The sequence below is a fragment of the Oncorhynchus mykiss genome, chromosome 16, assembly GCF_013265735.2.
Source record: "Oncorhynchus mykiss isolate Arlee chromosome 16, USDA_OmykA_1.1, whole genome shotgun sequence".
Lineage (NCBI taxonomy): Eukaryota > Metazoa > Chordata > Actinopteri > Salmoniformes > Salmonidae > Oncorhynchus > Oncorhynchus mykiss.
Window position 1 is genome coordinate 18,079,964 of NC_048580.1, and position 17,573 is coordinate 18,097,536.

At 42.4% G+C, this 17,573-nt stretch overlaps 2 protein-coding genes across 2 annotated transcripts; one reads left to right on the forward strand and one right to left on the reverse strand.

Annotated features, from left to right (window-relative positions):
• Positions 1 to 308: 308 nt before the first annotated feature.
• On the reverse strand, positions 309 to 8,372 carry LOC110491492 (26S proteasome non-ATPase regulatory subunit 11B). The gene is made up of 13 exons (XM_021564977.2): positions 8,215 to 8,372; positions 7,339 to 7,440; positions 6,249 to 6,445; positions 5,998 to 6,055; positions 5,507 to 5,701; positions 3,908 to 4,052; positions 3,759 to 3,819; positions 3,582 to 3,644; positions 3,319 to 3,444; positions 3,174 to 3,209; positions 2,975 to 3,026; positions 2,706 to 2,848; positions 309 to 2,571 (listed from the first exon to the last, which is right to left on the reverse strand). The coding sequence occupies exons 1-12, from the start codon at positions 8,303 to 8,305 to the stop codon at positions 2,706 to 2,708; spliced, it is 1,269 nt and encodes a 422-aa protein (XP_021420652.1). The 5' UTR covers positions 8,306 to 8,372; the 3' UTR covers positions 309 to 2,571.
• Positions 8,373 to 8,518: 146 nt separating this feature from the next.
• cdk5r1b (cyclin-dependent kinase 5, regulatory subunit 1b (p35)) lies at positions 8,519 to 15,864 on the forward strand. Its single transcript, XM_021564978.2, has 2 exons — positions 8,519 to 9,661; positions 11,271 to 15,864. The coding sequence occupies exon 2, from the start codon at positions 11,507 to 11,509 to the stop codon at positions 12,413 to 12,415; it is 909 nt and encodes a 302-aa protein (XP_021420653.1). The 5' UTR covers positions 8,519 to 9,661; positions 11,271 to 11,506; the 3' UTR covers positions 12,416 to 15,864.
• Positions 15,865 to 17,573: the final 1,709 nt, after the last annotated feature.

A 17,573-nucleotide genomic window follows, 5' to 3' on the forward strand; every position in this document is an offset into this window, starting at 1 on the left:
GACAACGGAACATTTAGAACGAACGACTGTCGCGTCAATAGATACAGAACAAAAATAACGAACGACTGGGTCGCGTCACTAGCAACAATGATTTGTGTCGGGACTATACCTCGTGGAAGGATGAAATAGTACGAATACATTAATCAAAATAACGTTTTTAATGAAAATATGTCATCATAATTTGAATATGTTGGTAATATGTTTGAAAAGTCAAATGGAAAAGTGAATACCTTATTGCAAATAGGCTGATCCATTGATCATCACTAATCCATCATCAAAACACTAAAACAGAAGAGAGAACTCAAACATTTTTGAAAAAAAAAGAGATTTATTTTGAACTCATCTGAACATCAGATATACTCGGTAATTGTTGGTCAGCAAGAACCGTTTGTACATTTGATATTGATGTGTATAGAAATCCAAAACAAGCAACAATACTTTTTTGGGTTTGGAAAACTGGGTGAAGCGGTTGGATGGCTTTAGGGGTTATATTACATACCTGTCAAATAAACATTTAAAATAAAAATACACAAAAGTTGCTTTTGAGGGGCCAAGGTAGATGTGTTATATCTACTCTATTTTTCATAAAAATGTTGGACACTTTCTGTAAACAATAAAATAGGTCCATCATGTTTCTGCTCAATGTTATACCTACATGTACATGACATCTATTCACCTCAAGCTTTTAGTTTAAAATTGCATTTTGTCAAAATCGTTCATCTCAAAATTAATGGATTATAAGAGAGCATCCTTGAAATGGGACTTCCACTAGTGAAAGTGTTTAATGGCTGTGCTTTTTGTCAACATACTGAAACACTGAAATGCTTCACTGACAAGAGGGGAAAAAGCTTGATTTCACTTCAGTGCAGTTTATGGCACTTTAATATTGGAGAACTCTGGTGCACAAGAAACAGAAGTCATGAACTCTACGTAATGATGAACCATCTGAACCAAAACTTGAGTGAAAACAGAATATCATGGTCTTATCCAGTGCATTAACACCTTGTCAGAATCCAAAACCTTCCCTTTTCAACTCAATGACCACATTTCATTTCACAAACAGGTTCATAAAATCTTTACATTGTACATCTGTAAAAAAAACAAAAAAAACAATCCAAGTTGTCATTGAAATTGTGTTTTAATGCCCTTTGGGAAGAGGCCATTTTCCAACACAGGAACATTTGCCCAACAGGAGTAAAGACAATACAGAACACCATCAGTTCTCCTATACAGTATTCATAACCCTCTAATGCAGTTCACAACATGGTAATCCCAGAGTTGATTGGACAGGGATTCTTCCTACTGCATACACTTCTCTTCCCTTTCATTGTAGTCTCTTTCCTTCCACCCAGTAAGCAACTAGGAGGCATTCATTATTCACCACCCAGTTGAAGCTGCTAGTCCTAGCAGACATTTACTTCCAAGGCCTTGGTCTATTAGACCTTCATTTCTACACTGGAATCTAAATCAACTGAAGTCAGTTATCCAACAACGGGCACCCAACATCCTACCCCTATTACCTCAGCACAAGAGCACATCAGAGGGCTAAAATAGCCCAATTGAACTTGACCAAGGTCAGTGATATTTTTTTCCAAGAGGCAGACAAAAACATTAAAAATACAAAATATTTATTTTTGAAAATGACAAATGAAACAAAACAATTGTTTGGTTACTAGCATACCACACTAGGGCTAGGCAATAACAATGGATAACCGTTCACTTCGGTTCAGACAGACGCTCAGAGGCAAATCAATAAATCTCAAATTTCTGCACCCCTAAATTATGTTGCAGCCAAACGTTGAGGCAAAGCAGAGGGCCGAAAAGGGGCCACTGGCATTGTGAAATGGCATCCATTCTGCTCTATGTACTTAAGAAGGGGACAAATAGTGTCAGGCAATTTATTTTAGTTACAAAACAAACGCAATCCGAATGAAGTGAAGTTGACAACCATTTGAAATGTCATGTAGGGGAATTGGACTGACTGTTGGCATGGATATGATGAGAACAGCAAGAGCTAGAGGGAGCTCTTTGACCAAATGTAACTGCCGGGATATCCCAATATTTTCTAACCTACCTCCAACTAGCTAAAAACCATGTGCTTTAGAAAGATATGAACGGGGGGGGGGGGGGGAGAGACCGCCTTGACCAAAAGCCTTGTCCCTGCATGTAAAAGAAGCGGGATTGGTGGCGCTTGCTTGTGGTCGATATTGCACCTTTGTGGGTGGTAACGGAGTCAGCTGGAGGCTTTATAAGCCCAATCTTTATTCTACAGGAGATAAACGTGTATTTAATCTTTCTTAATATTTTGTGGTTGTACAATATTCCCTGATGGCCTGCTGTGGCCGATGAGATTTGAACAGAATCCTAAAAGAAAAGAAAAAAAGGAGAAGAGATTATGAAATTGTCCATTGAGGGGGAACTTTCATGAGGGGGAACCGGGAATCCTGTTTTTGTTGCAGTTTGTTGTGGGACTTGTTGTTTTGTCACTCTCCCTTGTCCCTTTCTTAAAATGTTACACACGCTGGTCACACACACATCCGCCACTGTGCTGCTGTGGTCTCGCCATTTGTTCTGAGGACGAAAAAGACAAGATCTACAAGTAAGCACAGTGGTTTAAAAAGTCTTCCTTTGCTGTTTGAAAGGATTGCAGTGAGTTGTGCAATCTGACAGAACATGTGACATGTGTCTCTCTTGAGGAGCCCTACCTATGTTAGCTTCTTCGCTTTGTTGTAAAGCGAGTCCACAACTTTGCTCATGTTCTGAATAGTTTCCAGGGCCGCGCCATAAGTCTTGTCAACAGGTGGCTCGTCAAATATGATCAAGACACCCTCGCCTTGGTCCAGGATCCCTATAATGAGTCATACAGGCATTTTAGACGACATTTACATTTCACTGAACGAAAGAAGCGCAACACAAGTAGAGTTATGATACAGTCGTTTATACCAGGCTGGTACCAACCAAACCGGCAATTTACCATGAAACTTCTTGTCCAGGATCATCTGTGACAATTTCCTCTCGACATCCGCCTGAGGGAAATGAAACATATCCACTGATTACTGACAACATTGAGAGCTGTACATGTATCACGGGATAGAAGACTACCGATGTGTCACTCTTGTACCACAGGACTGAATACTTCAAATATGAAGATATTAAAGAAGAAACCTCCATACCTTTGAAAGTTTGATGAGACCTGATATGTGTTCAATCTGGGGGGGAAAGCAACGCCATAAAGGATTACGATTTAAGGGTGGTTAGCCTCACCAAAAAGAAGAAGAAAAAAGCTATATTAAAGGTACCCAGATGAACGTGCTGTACCTGTACTCTGGAGAAGGGTTCGATGACACGGATAAGGTTCCCTTCCAGCAGGTTGTCATACAGCGTGGCCAGGTGGGTTCTGATGATGGGGTCGTCCCTCAACTCTGCTTTGTATTCCGTAAGGGCCTAGAAAGATAAAGGGAGGAATAGGAGGAGAGAAAGAGAAGAGGGTTAGAAGGGAGGATACAAATGGGCCTGGCACAATAGAGATCCTCAGAGAAACAAACATAGCAGGAAAAATGAGGGCTAAAGGAAGGTCTTACCTTTTCAAAGTCGGCTAATGATCTGTTCTTGCTGGCTTGTGCAACGCATTTCAGTGCATCCGTCTGCAGAGGGAGGGAGGAAGCGACCACGGTCAGCCAGGTACCAACCAACGTATTACACAATGCAAGTTGAGAAAGACCGCCCAACTGCCCCCCACAAAAATCGTGGGTTCTTACCTGTCGGCCCGCATGCCGCAGGGCCAGTTTTCCGCTAATCAGGGACTGCACCTCTTCTGGTCTGAAAGAGAACAGCAACAGAGGGTCAACCAAGCCGTACCTGTATGCTTCATATCATTGCAACACAGCAAGGAGGTAGTATCACTCACAGGCTAAGCATGATCTTGCAGAGCAGCATGTATTTGAGACCGGTGATGGCTTTAGGGTGGTCGATGGAATCGTAGCCCTCGAAGGCCTCAAAGAAGTAGGAGTAGGCAGTCTTCCAGTCCTTCTCCGAAGCCGCATGGACGATCCCTGCAGGTGAGGAAGCATGGTCAGTCGTTCACACTAAGCATGGCACTTTTCCACCTCAACACACAGCTCTTCTTCATTTGGGTCAGTAAACTAATATTGGGTGTTATAAATGAAGAAGACAGTAGCTAGTTTTCCATCCAATTAGCAACGATTTTCATGTGAATATTCTCAAATCTGCTTAAAAAGGAGCATTTTCCCACCAGAGATGTTTCCATCAAATGAACTTAAAGAGAAAAGGCTGTGGGTGACGTAGTGCACATAAAAATAAAACTTTTGCTGTTAAATTTCCATGTGCCGAATAAAAAACACAATTTAAATGGGTTTCCATCACATTTTTAACTCCACTGATGGTTTTGTTCGAAAAATGTGTTATATTTATTAGGATCCCCATGATCCCCACTAGTAACAGCTAGTCGTACTGCTAGTCTTACTGGGGTCCAAAACATAACGAAGAAGACAGACAAAATACTTAATCATTTAATGTGCCCACTCTGACCTTGGCACGTGCGTTCTAGCCAACAGCTCGCAGATACAGTAGAAAATAGCCTACTACATGAGATTATTATGGACAAAAGAGTGAGATTATTTTATTTGTCAAATTGCAAGCAAATAAATAGAAATACATGTTTTATTGTCAGATACACCAGATAGATACAGTGAAATGTGTTGTTGTACAGGGTCAGCCATAGTAGTACAGCACCCCTGGAGCAAATTAGGGTTAATTAAGTGCCTCGCTCAAGGGCACAGACCGATTTTTCACCGTGTCGGCTCGGGTATTCGAACCAGCAATCTTTCGGTTTCTAGCCCAATGCTCTAACCGCTAGGCTACCTGCCGCACTAAGCATCAATCATTATGTCACCAGAATTAGACCCTGAATATTTATTGAAAAGGAGCATCAAACTAATCACTGCACTTTCATCAACCTGTGACGTTCATAACTTATTTCATCTGTAGCCTGAATGTTTTCCTTAGTCTTAGTGGGAAGTCCACACAACAACATATCGCGCGACTACAAGGTTACTTCGATACGATAGTTATTATAGCATTTCCACCGCCATTTCTCATGTTAATTAATTTTACTGACACAAAAAGATCCCACCATGTCTAGCGTATTTTGTTATTTCGACAAAAATGTTCCGTTTCCACCCGGCCCGTCGTGACATTTTTTTATCCAATATGTACTTTACTCGTAAAAAGTCTGGATGGAAACCTGATTAATGACTCACTGAAATGTCTGGTAAATGGATAAACACTGTGCACATAAGCCCTCTTACTGATTGATTTACAGTTCCATAGATTATTTTATCAGTTAAACAAAACGCATACAAGAGCTCTGAGTGGATGCTATTCTGTTGTTTCTGCCAAAACAACAGCTTAAGCTACCATTGGTTTCTAATCCATTGAGGAACACTGTAGGGAGGCTTTGGATGGAGGCTTGTTCACTGGGACTGACCTGACATCATGTCCAGGGCGGCCTGCAGCTTGGGGGGACAGTAGATTCCATTGGCCGTAGTGCGGGCGGATGTGAGGGCGGCGCGGGCCTTGGGCAGGTTGCTAAGCGCGTGGTACGTCTTGCTCTCCTGCAGCTGCACCTCCACCAGCAGCGCCTTGTCGTCCATCTTCTTCAGCTCATGGAGCAGCTGGGTGCCTGAACACCAGAGAAACAATCTACCTTACTTTGGAGATACCACAGCTTCTGTATACAGTATGTGGTCCACAACCCTGGTGTTGAGGAATATCAAAGTTCAATGTCATCATGACTCGAATTGTTTTGACTCCTCATCACAAAGCTTCCAGGAGAATGGGATACTGAGTTCTGCTACATAGCTATGGGTAAACATATCCAAGCATTGCACAATTCTTAGCCCTCCCTGCTCAGACAGATGCTAAGCTCATTTAGCAGGGATAATATTGTCAGTCCATTCAAATGGAGCTGTCACTCACCAAGCGCCAAGGCCTCCTGGTATCTTTTGGTGTCAAAATAGAGTGAAATCAAGCGGGCCTGGAGAAAGGGGACGAGAAATGTGACATTGCAACACTCACAGTATAGTGTAAAAATATTAATCATATCACTTTGAGGTGGTAGGGAAATGTGTTGAAAATAACCACATGAATTTCAGTCTCCAAACTAAAACGTCACCGTATAGGAACAATAGATTGTCTTTTAGGTGAAGAAGACACCCAGGCCAGCTTACCTCCAGAGCCTGCCTGAGGAAGGTCCTCTTCTCCACCTTGGCCCACTCAATGCATTCCAGACACAGATCCACCTCCTGGCCTGTGGCTGCCTCCATGTCCAGGAAGAGGTCCAGCAGGGAGCGGACCAGCCGGGCCGCCTTGGCCTTACTGATGGAGATGAGGAACGGCCGCACAAACTTCAGCAGACCCCCCAACTCTGGAAGAATCACCACAGCAGAAAATAGGGCTAAATGAATAGCAACAGTAAGCATATCTTGTCTACTCAATAAGTCTCTGTCCAAGGTTCTGTTGTCTACTGTCAAACGAGTGACGTTCGCTTCATAAGCAGTTCTTGTGTAAAGTACCCACGGTGGATAGGCCAAGTACGCTGGGGTCCTAGTACCCCTGGTACTACTGCTGTAGAGCAGTAGTACCAGGGGTACTAGGACCCCAGCAGTAGTACCAGGGGTACTAGGACCCCAGCGTACTTGGCCTATCCACCGTGGGTACTTTACACAAGAACTGCTTATGAAGCGAACGTCACTTGTTTGACAGTAGACAACAGAACCTTGGACAGAGACTTACTTACTGCTCTACAGCAGTAGTACCAGGGGTACTAGGACCCCAGCGTACTTGGCCTATCCACCGTGGGTACTTTATTTTTTTAAATTTAACCAGGCAAGACAGTTAAGAACAAATTCTTATTTACAGTGACGGCCTAGGTGGGAACAGGAACACTGCCTTGTACAGGGGCAGAACAGATTTTTACCTTGTCAGCATCGGGGATTCGATCCACCAACCTTTCGGTTACTGGCCCAACGCTCTAACCACTAGGCTACCTACCTTGAGAAGAATCATAAGAGCATAGGTTTGTTTACTGGTAAAATGCACAAGGTGATTCTTCAGGGGTACCGTCCAGGCAGGGAAAAAAATCAGTTGGTGGGACAGTAACCGCCGAAAAAGGTTGGGAACCAGTGTACTACAGAACAGTTAGGCAATGGCACATACAGTGAATCATTGTGCAGTTACTGGATGAATCACCACCAAGTTCCTCAAGTTCAACAGCCAGGCAAATAGACCAGATTATGTGTTTGGTGTTTTGAGTCTCACCTGCAGCCTGTCCTGTTTTGGCCAGGAGTGACCCCAGCTCCAGGATGCTCTGTTCTTTAACCCGAACGGATTCTTCATCACTGTCCTGGATATTTCTCCTCACTGTGGGAACAAGGAAAATAATGCACTGATTCACATTGACTATTTAACATACACTGACAGTCTCCTATTCTAAACTATTGTTTGTGTTCCTTATTGTCTTTTTCCGAGTTACTGTTTATCTGGATCAACGAGGCTAACAAGTCAACAGCTAACTGAGGCCCTGTGACTAAGGCAATTTTTTGGACAGCCACATGCTAGTACAAAGCTAGCTACAGAACTGTCAACAAAAGCTAGGTATCTAGCTAGCTAATCGTTAACTAACGATAGCTATGTTAACTTAATGAACAGTGAACTTGATCTCACTGTTAATTTGGTAACGTTAGCAAGCTACCTAGCTAAGTTAGCTGTCATTTTAGAGCATATAGGAAGCTATATTGTAAACACCAAAATGACATAGCTACATCAATGAACTTGAGAATTGAATGGATCTTGGTTAGCTAACTAGCTAGCTGGCTAACTAGCTAGCTATACCATATGGTGCTTGACTAACGTTAGCTAAATAGTAACGTTGAATTGTATTGCGATACTGTTTCATAAAGACAGCATAAATAGTTAGCTAGTTAACGTCTCTTTCCAGTTCATCATGGCCTAGCTAGCTAGACATCCAGGGACTACCTAGCTAGCTAGCAACCCCACGATTCTACAGTGAGTCAGCACGACACACAAACCGGCTCTTGTCAGTGTATAAAACTGCCTTTACGATGACTCAAATCAAGCAGAAATTCAAAAATAAGATGAGACTGTCTCGTCTGAACGCCTACAAACATCACTTACCAATAGAATGTAGAATATCAATAGAGGCGTTACGATCCGTGCTAATAAGAGACTGAGCTCTCTGAAACTCAACCACTGCCGCAGCCGCCATCTTACCTATTCAAAAGCTGCCTGCCTACAACCGTCAAGAATGCGATAGGAAATACGTAAATGAGCTACTCAGATACATCACGAGAGGGAGCCAAATATACTTTCTGGGGATTGTAGTTCAGTATTTTACATTAACCAGTTGATATACATTATAGCACAATGTTCCTATTTTGTCATGCTGACTCATCTTATCAAATAAACTGTAGCAGAATGTCATGATCATTTTACTTGAGACCCCCATTCATAATTTACTGTAGGCCCACAGGCCTATTTAATCCAAAGTGGTCTGTTCATGAAATAAGTGAACATTGAGCTGGATGATAGACTATAGGAATTTGTTGGAACATGTGTTTATTAAAATGTTAGGATGTTATGGTAAATTAATACACGCCTATTAGTTCTGTACAATGACATATAGACACTTAAAACGGGATGGTGCATCAGAAGAGACTTCATCCTGCACAATTTCAAATAAATGGCCTAAATACATGTTTGTTTTTTTATATCAGGTTATCCCCAAGCTACGTTGTTATGTATGCCCCTCGTTTTAATAGCTTAGATGCGATCTAACATGTATGTTATTAGTAAATACAAATAGTTTTTATGTGGACATTTATTTATTGGCTAGGCCTACTTGTATTGTGTGATTGAAACAACCCTAGTCTACATGCTGAAAACCATTCATTGTTTTTCAAGAAAAGGATTTCAGTTCATTGAGTGCATTGTGCTTTGAGTTCATTGAATGTTTGTTGTGATGGGGCGGAGTTGCACATCTGTATGTAGCCTATCTCCGCTGCGCTGTATCAGCAAAATAAATGGACAGCGCACTACACACTAAAACACTAGTGAATATAGGCTACAAGATATATTGGGTAATTCACCTATTACAAACAGCCTTTGTGACTGCAGCCACACACAGCTGCAAATTACAGCACCACGGACAGAGCACAGAGCGGCGCCCGACCACTGCCTTTCTCCTTTTTTACACCAGCCATCCTTTCACTAGCCACAAGCTAGTGTGAGCGCAAAGAAACCCTCGAACCCGTATCTCTTGCGGTGAGGACCAAATGCACATCTTCATATCAGCATCCGTTCCACAGTTGCCTACCTACCGCCTGCGCAGCAGAGAGACTGGCGATTCCTTGACTATGTCAAGGTGTGCGGATAATCTGGCTTGATTAACGCCTTTTCTTTTCTTGGATTGTACGGTGTTGTGTTTTTTTAACCGCATTTTTCCAAGATGGTTAATAAGGTTTCACCTTGATGTGCACCATATCAAAGGAATTAGCTATTACTGTTAAAGAAGCCATCACTGCTGTGCTATTATTTTTTTCATTGACTGGAGGAAAAATATCAAGTAAGTATAATATTTTTATATTATTTTATAATGTGTCTAATATCGTAACCTATTTCGAAGGATAACCTGCTGAATTATTGTAAACATCAACATGTAAGAATATAGGCGACACGTCACTGAGAAACATTGGCTATGCTGCCAAATTTGAAGGTATTCTATATTTCTCTGAATAACACTTTGCATAACACGAGGCTAACCGTATGCACCATAATAAACATGAGTCATGTCAAAGCGGTTCTTTGGAATTCTGCACCTTTATTAGCAAGCGGACGCTCATTTCAGAACCATGGACAGCAGCCTATGTACACAACAGCCTTGGACTCAAAGCTTGCCGCTAAACAAACTGTCTTGATCTTTCAATTAACACGTAAAATAGCAAAACATATTTTAGATTTTCTAACAACTCGACTAGCCTGCTTGAAAGTTTTTTTTGTGGCTGTTTCGGTTACGGCTGAATCTAAAAAAATTCTCAACGCACATCATGATCTGTAGACACATTATTAGTCTAGCCTAAAGATGCAAATGTTGTTATACAACATTATACAAATTATTACAAACCTCGTTTTAAAAGTGGATGATTTAGGCTATCAAAGGCGACCTTCACATAAAGGTGTTTACATTTCAGGTTTCCATTTGAAATGAAAGGTGCTAGCCAACTATATGAGCAGGAATGCATCCTTCGTTAGGCTTCAATCGAATTAAATTATGTTCATGTAAATCAGGATGTGAGCTTCGAGCAAAGCCTTATTATTAGAAGAGAAATTTGATATGGGCTGAAAGATGGGCATGCCTTAATCAACAATTGATGAGCCAGATGTGATCTTTTTATAATCGGTATGAATAGTTTAGGGGAAATCTGATTGAAAGTAGGTAACCTGCTCTCGATTTCAATTCAACAGTAATTGAATGTGTAGAGACCACGGTAAACGTTGCTGTAAATTGCGCGGCTGTTAGATTGGTTTGAAAGGTGTAGAGATGTTTCTACATCGGTTTACTATGCGGATTGTCAGGACGATAGCAGTGTTGTTGCCTCAACTAGCTTGTTGTCATTGCTGTCTGATTTCCTGAGCGCTAAGAGACATCATAATATTCCCTGGCATAGGCCCTACATTCACCTATGTATTTTTAAATTAAAATCAATTCAGCTAATTAGACTATTCGATGTGGATGACCGAGCACTTGTCGATATAGAATTTACTGTGTACACATTTATGAAAGCATGTCTGAATGTTTTGGTAATTCCTGTGAATTATTAGAGACAAGCAAGATATCTCAACATAGCCTTCACAGCATCCTTTTAAGACATGCTCCTTTCTTAGGACAACGCAGACGCTTGATTTCAGGACCTAGGACAGCAGCCGATTTACACAACCATATCAGATTTGAAATCAATGCTTGTCGCCAAACAATTCATCTTTATCTTCAATTAGTAAGAAATATTGAAATATCTTTGGATTTAAAAAAATGTAAAATCAATATCGCAATCACAGCCGAGATATCTGATTTTCAACAACAAAATGATGTACACACAACCTTAATGTCAATGATACAATGAAAGTGGGAACATGTAGCTACTAGCTACTGAAGCCATGCATTTTGTTTTCCACAGGCACTATTGACCCAGCTGAGAAGAAGAGCTAAGTGCCCAGAGAGAATCTGCTCAGATCAACTCCTAATCCATCCAGCACGTACCTTCCTATCAGGACCTACTGTGGCATTAGATGCCTGAGAGGAACCCACGCTTGTAGCCAGGGTCTCCCAGCTCAGAAGCATTGAGGCCCTCAGGATCTCCCCTGCCATTCTCTCTGGTCTGTCATCCACTAACGAAATTGCTACTCGGTCACCATGGGAACCGTTCTGTCTCTCTCTCCCAGCTACAGGAAGGCGTCCCTCTTCGAAGATGGGCCAGCCACGGTGGGCCACTACACAGCTGTTCAGAACAGCAAGAATGCCAAAGACAAAAACCTGAAGCGTCACTCGCTCATCAACGTTCTGCCATGGAAGCGCATTGTGGCAGTGTCAGCCAAGAAAAAGGGCTCCAAGAAGGTGCAGCCCAACACCACCTATCAGAATAATGTGACACATCTCAACAACGAGAACCTGAAGAAGTCTCAGTCCTGTGCCAACCTGTCCACCTTCACCCAGGACCAGAGCACCCCAGCCCTCGTCAAAAGCTCCAACAACGCTGTCTCGTCGGTCAAGAAGGCCCCCCTGACCAACTCCAATGCGGCCCCCGGCACGCCCAAAAGAGTGATCGTCCAGGCCTCCACCAGCGAGCTGCTGCGCTGCCTGGGTGAGTTCCTGTGCCGGCGCTGCTACAGACTTAAGCACATGTGTCCCACCGACCCGGTCCTGTGGCTGCGGAGCGTGGACCGCTCGCTGCTCCTCCAGGGCTGGCAAGACCAGGGGTTCATCACCCCGGCCAACGTGGTGTTTGTCTACATGCTGTGCCGCGATGTGGTATCCTCTGAGGTGGCAAACGAACATGAGCTGCAGGCCGTGCTGCTCACCTGCCTCTACCTGTCCTACTCCTACATGGGCAACGAGATCTCCTACCCACTGAAACCCTTCCTGGTGGAGAGCTCCAGGGACATCTTCTGGGACCGCTGCCTGTCCATCATCAACCTGATGAGCACTAAGATGCTTCAGATCAACTCGGACCCGCACTATTTCACCCAGGTGTTTGCCGACCTGAAGAACGAAAGCCAGAAGGAGGAGGAGAGGAGCCGCTTGCTCATTGGTCTGGACCGGTGAGGGCCCTGGGGAGAGGGGCCGGGGAGGGGGCAGGGGCCTACTCCAGTCTGGCATTTCAAAATGGGGGAGGGGGATTGGTTGAGGGAGTAGGAAGAGGGGAGTGGGGAAGTTTTGATGGGAAGAGATTAATTTTGAGGGTTGATATAAGGGTTAATTTGGCATAGATATACCCCAAAAGTTTTTGATTATAAGCATGTTTAACAGCTAACATTACAACAGTTCACTGGAAGAGGGACATGAGAACACAGTTTGATTAAAAACAAATGACATTTTATGGTAAAAATATTATTTATCTCAATTTATCTTAAAACCAACTAATGTTTTTCGAAAGGAAAGAGGATCGTATTTCCACTGCACCTAAGAATGAAAGCTTTTGACACCTAAAAAAATGCCAGACTTGGGTACATCCTCTGTTTACAAACATGTATATAAAAACATTGAAAAATACAAAACCAACAATAATACACAATAAAAAAAAAAACAGTAGAAAAAGAACACAAATGTGCAGCTATGAATGTGTAGAGGATTGAGACCAGCCACCTGCTGACTGTCTGAGATGCACTGCCTATTGTGTGACTGGGCTACTACTCACATCATGGATGAACAGACAAGCTGCAACCCTGGTTCTTTAGACTCTGAAGTGAACACCCAGCTCTGCTGCAGCGTAAACATGATTTGACCTGAAAGGAAAAGTGGGGCCACCGATGCAGATTCATGTATTGCGTTTATTGTTTGTGACTTGGCGAGAGGGGTTTGGTGGAGAAAGATTGGTTCAGAAGGATTTGAAAAAAAGCCTGCATTGCATTGTGGGATTTTTTTTTTGACCACAACACAACAGGACATTAGGAATTACAGTACAACCTAAAGACACAACACTTGATGGTCGGTCACACTACATGTTAAGAAAGGCCTACTTTATTTTCATCTCAGAAAAAAATTAATGGATGTTCAAAGGCTCAAGCCCAGGGAGGCTTGTCTATTGCCCTTTTTCTTTTTTTAACTTCAAAATAATAGCCTAATGCACGTGTGCCATGCAATTTTGGAGGGCAGGAATGACTTAACTGCATCTGCATTAGAGAATGCTGTGAACAAAGTGATAACTAGTTTATTTAGCTATGCTTGCTTAAATAGGCTATTTGTTTACCAAGGAATTCTTTTGTACTTTTGTCTGATGGTTGTGTCTAAAAACACTTGGGAATGAAGGTCCATATTGTGCTATAAGAAATTCAGCATTAACAAATGTTTAACTAGTGCCATATCTTTGATGAAAATCCTGTAGGTCTGAAAACACAGCGAAAGATGTCCAAATGTTGAGTGAACTTAATTTATTGTAATTTTATGTTCTCTTGGCACATCCCTTGTAATCAAAAGATCATGAATGAATGATCAATTGGTCTATTTCAAATTACAGGATATGGTGGGAATGAAGATTGATGGTTGTTGCAAATGAATGTTCCATGGAATAAGCTATAGATTAGCCCTAGATTAACAACCAGTAAAAATCTGACCATCGACAAAGTAACCAACACATCAGAGAGACCTTGAGTAAAGACAAAACCCCTTAGAACCTTTAGCACCCCTAGAACCCTTAGAACCCTAGGCACAGAGCAATCCCAAACCCAACACACCACCCAGCTCCACATATCAACAAGACAACATAACCATCAGCCAATGGCAGAGCATTTCACTCAAAACCACTCAGTGGCACAGCATAAACATTTACAGACAGCCTCCCCTGGCGTAATCTCTCCATGCCAATATTAATCAAATCTAAGACAACAATGTATTCAGCTGGGGAGGAGATGAGGCCATGGTCAGGTTAGATTCTAGTTGACCTCCATGGAGATAATCAGGTTTTCAAATCAGCTGAAGCCACTAGGATAAATGGAAGAGCATAGAGGGAAATAGGAACACCATGGCAACCTGGACTACATCTACATGAGAGCTTACGGAGCAGTCAAGATACATGGCAATCATTTGCATTGAAGAATTGTAGAGGCTAAAAAAGATTATAGAACTGATAGCATCGCCATCTCCAATAACTGAGATAAAGGGAGGTGGTAGATTTTTCTGTCAACCACTGTTTAATGTTGTAAGAGATATGTCGAATTGAATCCACAGATTAACAGGAATATGTTTTCTATAGTATACAGTACAGAGACTTAACTGGACCTTGGGGGAAAAAAACAACAAATGAAAATAATGCACATAAAAACAAGCGAATAAAAAGTAGTATTTGCCAGCTTTTTATCACCTCAACAGTGAGAAATTCCGCATGCTTTCTTTCATTAGTTGATTCTCAAATTTCTTTCTAGAAATGCAAAATGTTTATAGTCATATGCAGCGAATAAATACCATTTTCATTTGTATGTCTTTTCCATGCCCATGTCATGTGATGAAGGTTGTTCTTGGGGACTGTTGGTTGACATATGATAGATCTCTCTCCTCTGCTGTATCAGTGGGAGTCAAAGAGAAAAATGTATGGTGCAAATGGACATGGTTGTGGAGCGGTACCGTGGCATTGTGCCTTGTAATGGGAAATGGGTTGTTGTGTGTAGCGCAGTAGGAGGGACACACACTTTGGATGGGCTACTGCTCTGGGGAAAAAGCAGGGCATTGGGGTAAGGGGTCAAAAGCAGGGGAATCTTGACCCTCTCGCTGTTCACTTGCCCCAACTCACTAAAATGTGCCATTTTTTTGCCACTTGCATCACTGACTAGTTGTTTGAAAGACTTGGAAAAATCTTACAAAAAAAAGAGAAAAAAAGTGATATGTTTGAACATTTCAGTCGACTTCGATTTCAGTATCTTGTTGCGTACTTTGTAGAACAAAAAAAGGGTGTTAAAGAACATGAAAAGGGGGCATTTCAATGATGCATGTGAGCGCAAGTGTGTGAGAGTTTATCTGTACAGAAGAATGTGTGAATTTTGTTTTCTTATGACAAAGAGGAAGTGGAAAAGAGGATGCTCTACACTGATAGACTACTGGGACAGGATGTGATCACTGATAGACTACTGGGACTGGGATGTGATCACTGATAGACTACTGGGACGTGATCACTGATAAGACTACTGGGACTGGGATGTGATCACTGATAGACTACTGGGACTGGGATGTGATCACTGATAGACTACTGGGACTGGATGTGATCACTGATAGACTACTGGGGCTGGGATGTGATCACTGATAGACTACTGGGACTGGGATGTGATCACTGATAGACTACTGGGACTGGGATGTGATCACTGATAGACTACTGGGACTGAGATGTGATCACTGATAGACTACTGGGGCTGGGATGTGATTGTAGGGGGGGAGCTGTTATTTTGAAAAAGACAAAAAAAAGACATTGCTCCAATTGAACCTTTCTCAGTTTGTTTCTGCTTACTTTAATTTATTTTTGTACTGTGATGGAAAATAAAATGCACTGATTGTTCATGACGCACAAATGAGTGGTGTCTTCATCTGCAGCTGAACCCTTCAGTGATATAATCACATACTTGACACTGTTTGTTTACTAGACCCCACAATATACAAGTCTATAGTCCATATACTGAATAGTTAAAGAGTAGCAGGGGTTATGAACTGACTAATCTGTGGAATGAAATCCATGAAATAATAATTTGAAGATTAAACATGGCATAGATCTCATATCCAGAAGAGATTCCAGCTAGTTACAAAATATTGAGACATAAAGAATAGAATCTGGTTGAATCATTGCATTATCTATGACCATTCAATCTGTCTCAATTTGATTTAAATTGGCCATGGGGTAAATCAAAGGCAATATAATCAAAGAGTATGAAATATAGCACAACTGCCAACTCTTAGTTTGACCTAATTTATACCAACATGTCATGTGCAACTAGAGGGAAAAATAACTCGAGACCACCTTTAGTCCACACACAGAGAAGTGTACAAAGCTCTCCCTCGTCCTCCACTTGGCAAATCTGACCATAATTATGTCCTCCTGATTCTTATTTACAAGCAAAAACTAAAGCAGGAAGTGCCAGTGACTCGCTCAATACGGAAGTGGTCTGATGCACAGATGCTGAGCTACAGGACTGTTTTGCTAGCACAGATAGGGAATATTTTCCGAAATTCATCTGATGGCATTGAAGAGTATACCACATCAGTCACCGACTTCATCAATGACATCTTCACAACAGTGACCATACATACTGTACATATCCCAACCAGAAGCCATGGATTACAGGCAACATTCGCACTGAGCTAAAAGCTAGTGCTGCCGCTTTCAAGGCGAGGGACACTACTCCGGACACGTATAAGAAATCCCGCTATACCCTCCGACAAGCCATCAAACAGGCAAAGTTTCAATACAGGACTAAGATTGAGTCCTACCTCACCGCCGCTGACGCTCGTCGGATATGGCAAGGCTTGCAAACTCTTACGGATTTCAAAGAGAAGCCCAGCAGCGAGCTGCCCAATGACACAAGCCTACCAGACGAGCTAAAATATTTCTATCCGCGCATCGAGGCAAGCAACACTGAAGCATGCATGAGAGCACCAGCTGTTCCAGACAACTGTGTGATCACGCTCTCCGTAGCCGATGTGAGTAAGACCTTTAAACAGGTCGACATTCACAAAGCCACAGTGCCAGATGGATTACCAGGACGTGTATTCAGAGCATTCAACCTCTCCCTGACTGAGTCTGTAATACCTACATGTTTCAAGCAGACCACCATGGTCTCATAGTCCCTTTACCCAAGAACGCCAAGGTAACCTGCCTAAATGGCTAATGACCCGTAGCACTAACGTCTGTAGCCATGAAGTGCTTTGAAAGGCTGGTCATCAACACAATCACCCCAAAAACCCTAGACTCATTCCAATTCGCAAACCGCCCCAACAAATCAACAGATGACGCAATCTCTATTGCCCTCCACACTGCCCTTTCCCACTTGGACAAAAGGAACATCTACGTGAGAATGCTGTTCATTGACTAAAGTTCAGCATTCAACACCATAGTGCCCTCAAAGCTCATCGCTAAACTAAGGACCCTGGGACTAAACACCTCCCTCTGCAACTGGATTCTGGACTCCCTGACGGGCCAGCCCCAGGTGGTAAGGGTAGGCAGCAACACATCTGCCACGCTCTTCCTTAACACAGGGGATCCTTAGGGGTGCGTGCTTAGTCCCCT

Excerpts from the sequence above, each read along its gene's own strand:
- LOC110491492 (XM_021564977.2), bottom strand. The coding sequence starts at position 8,305 with ATGGCGGCTGCGGCAGTGGTTGAGTTTCAGAGAGCTCAGTCTCTTATT. Across the intron at positions 6,056-6,248 it reads TCCTCAGGCAGGCTCTGGAG|GCCCGCTTGATTTCACTCTA; the intron begins GTAAGCTGGCCT and ends CCCTTTCTCCAG. Across the intron at positions 4,053-5,506 it reads CGCCCTGGACATGATGTCAG|GGATCGTCCATGCGGCTTCG; the intron begins GTCAGTCCCAGT and ends CCTCACCTGCAG.
- cdk5r1b (XM_021564978.2), top strand. The coding sequence starts at position 11,507 with ATGGGAACCGTTCTGTCTCTCTCTCCCAGCTACAGGAAGGCGTCCCTC.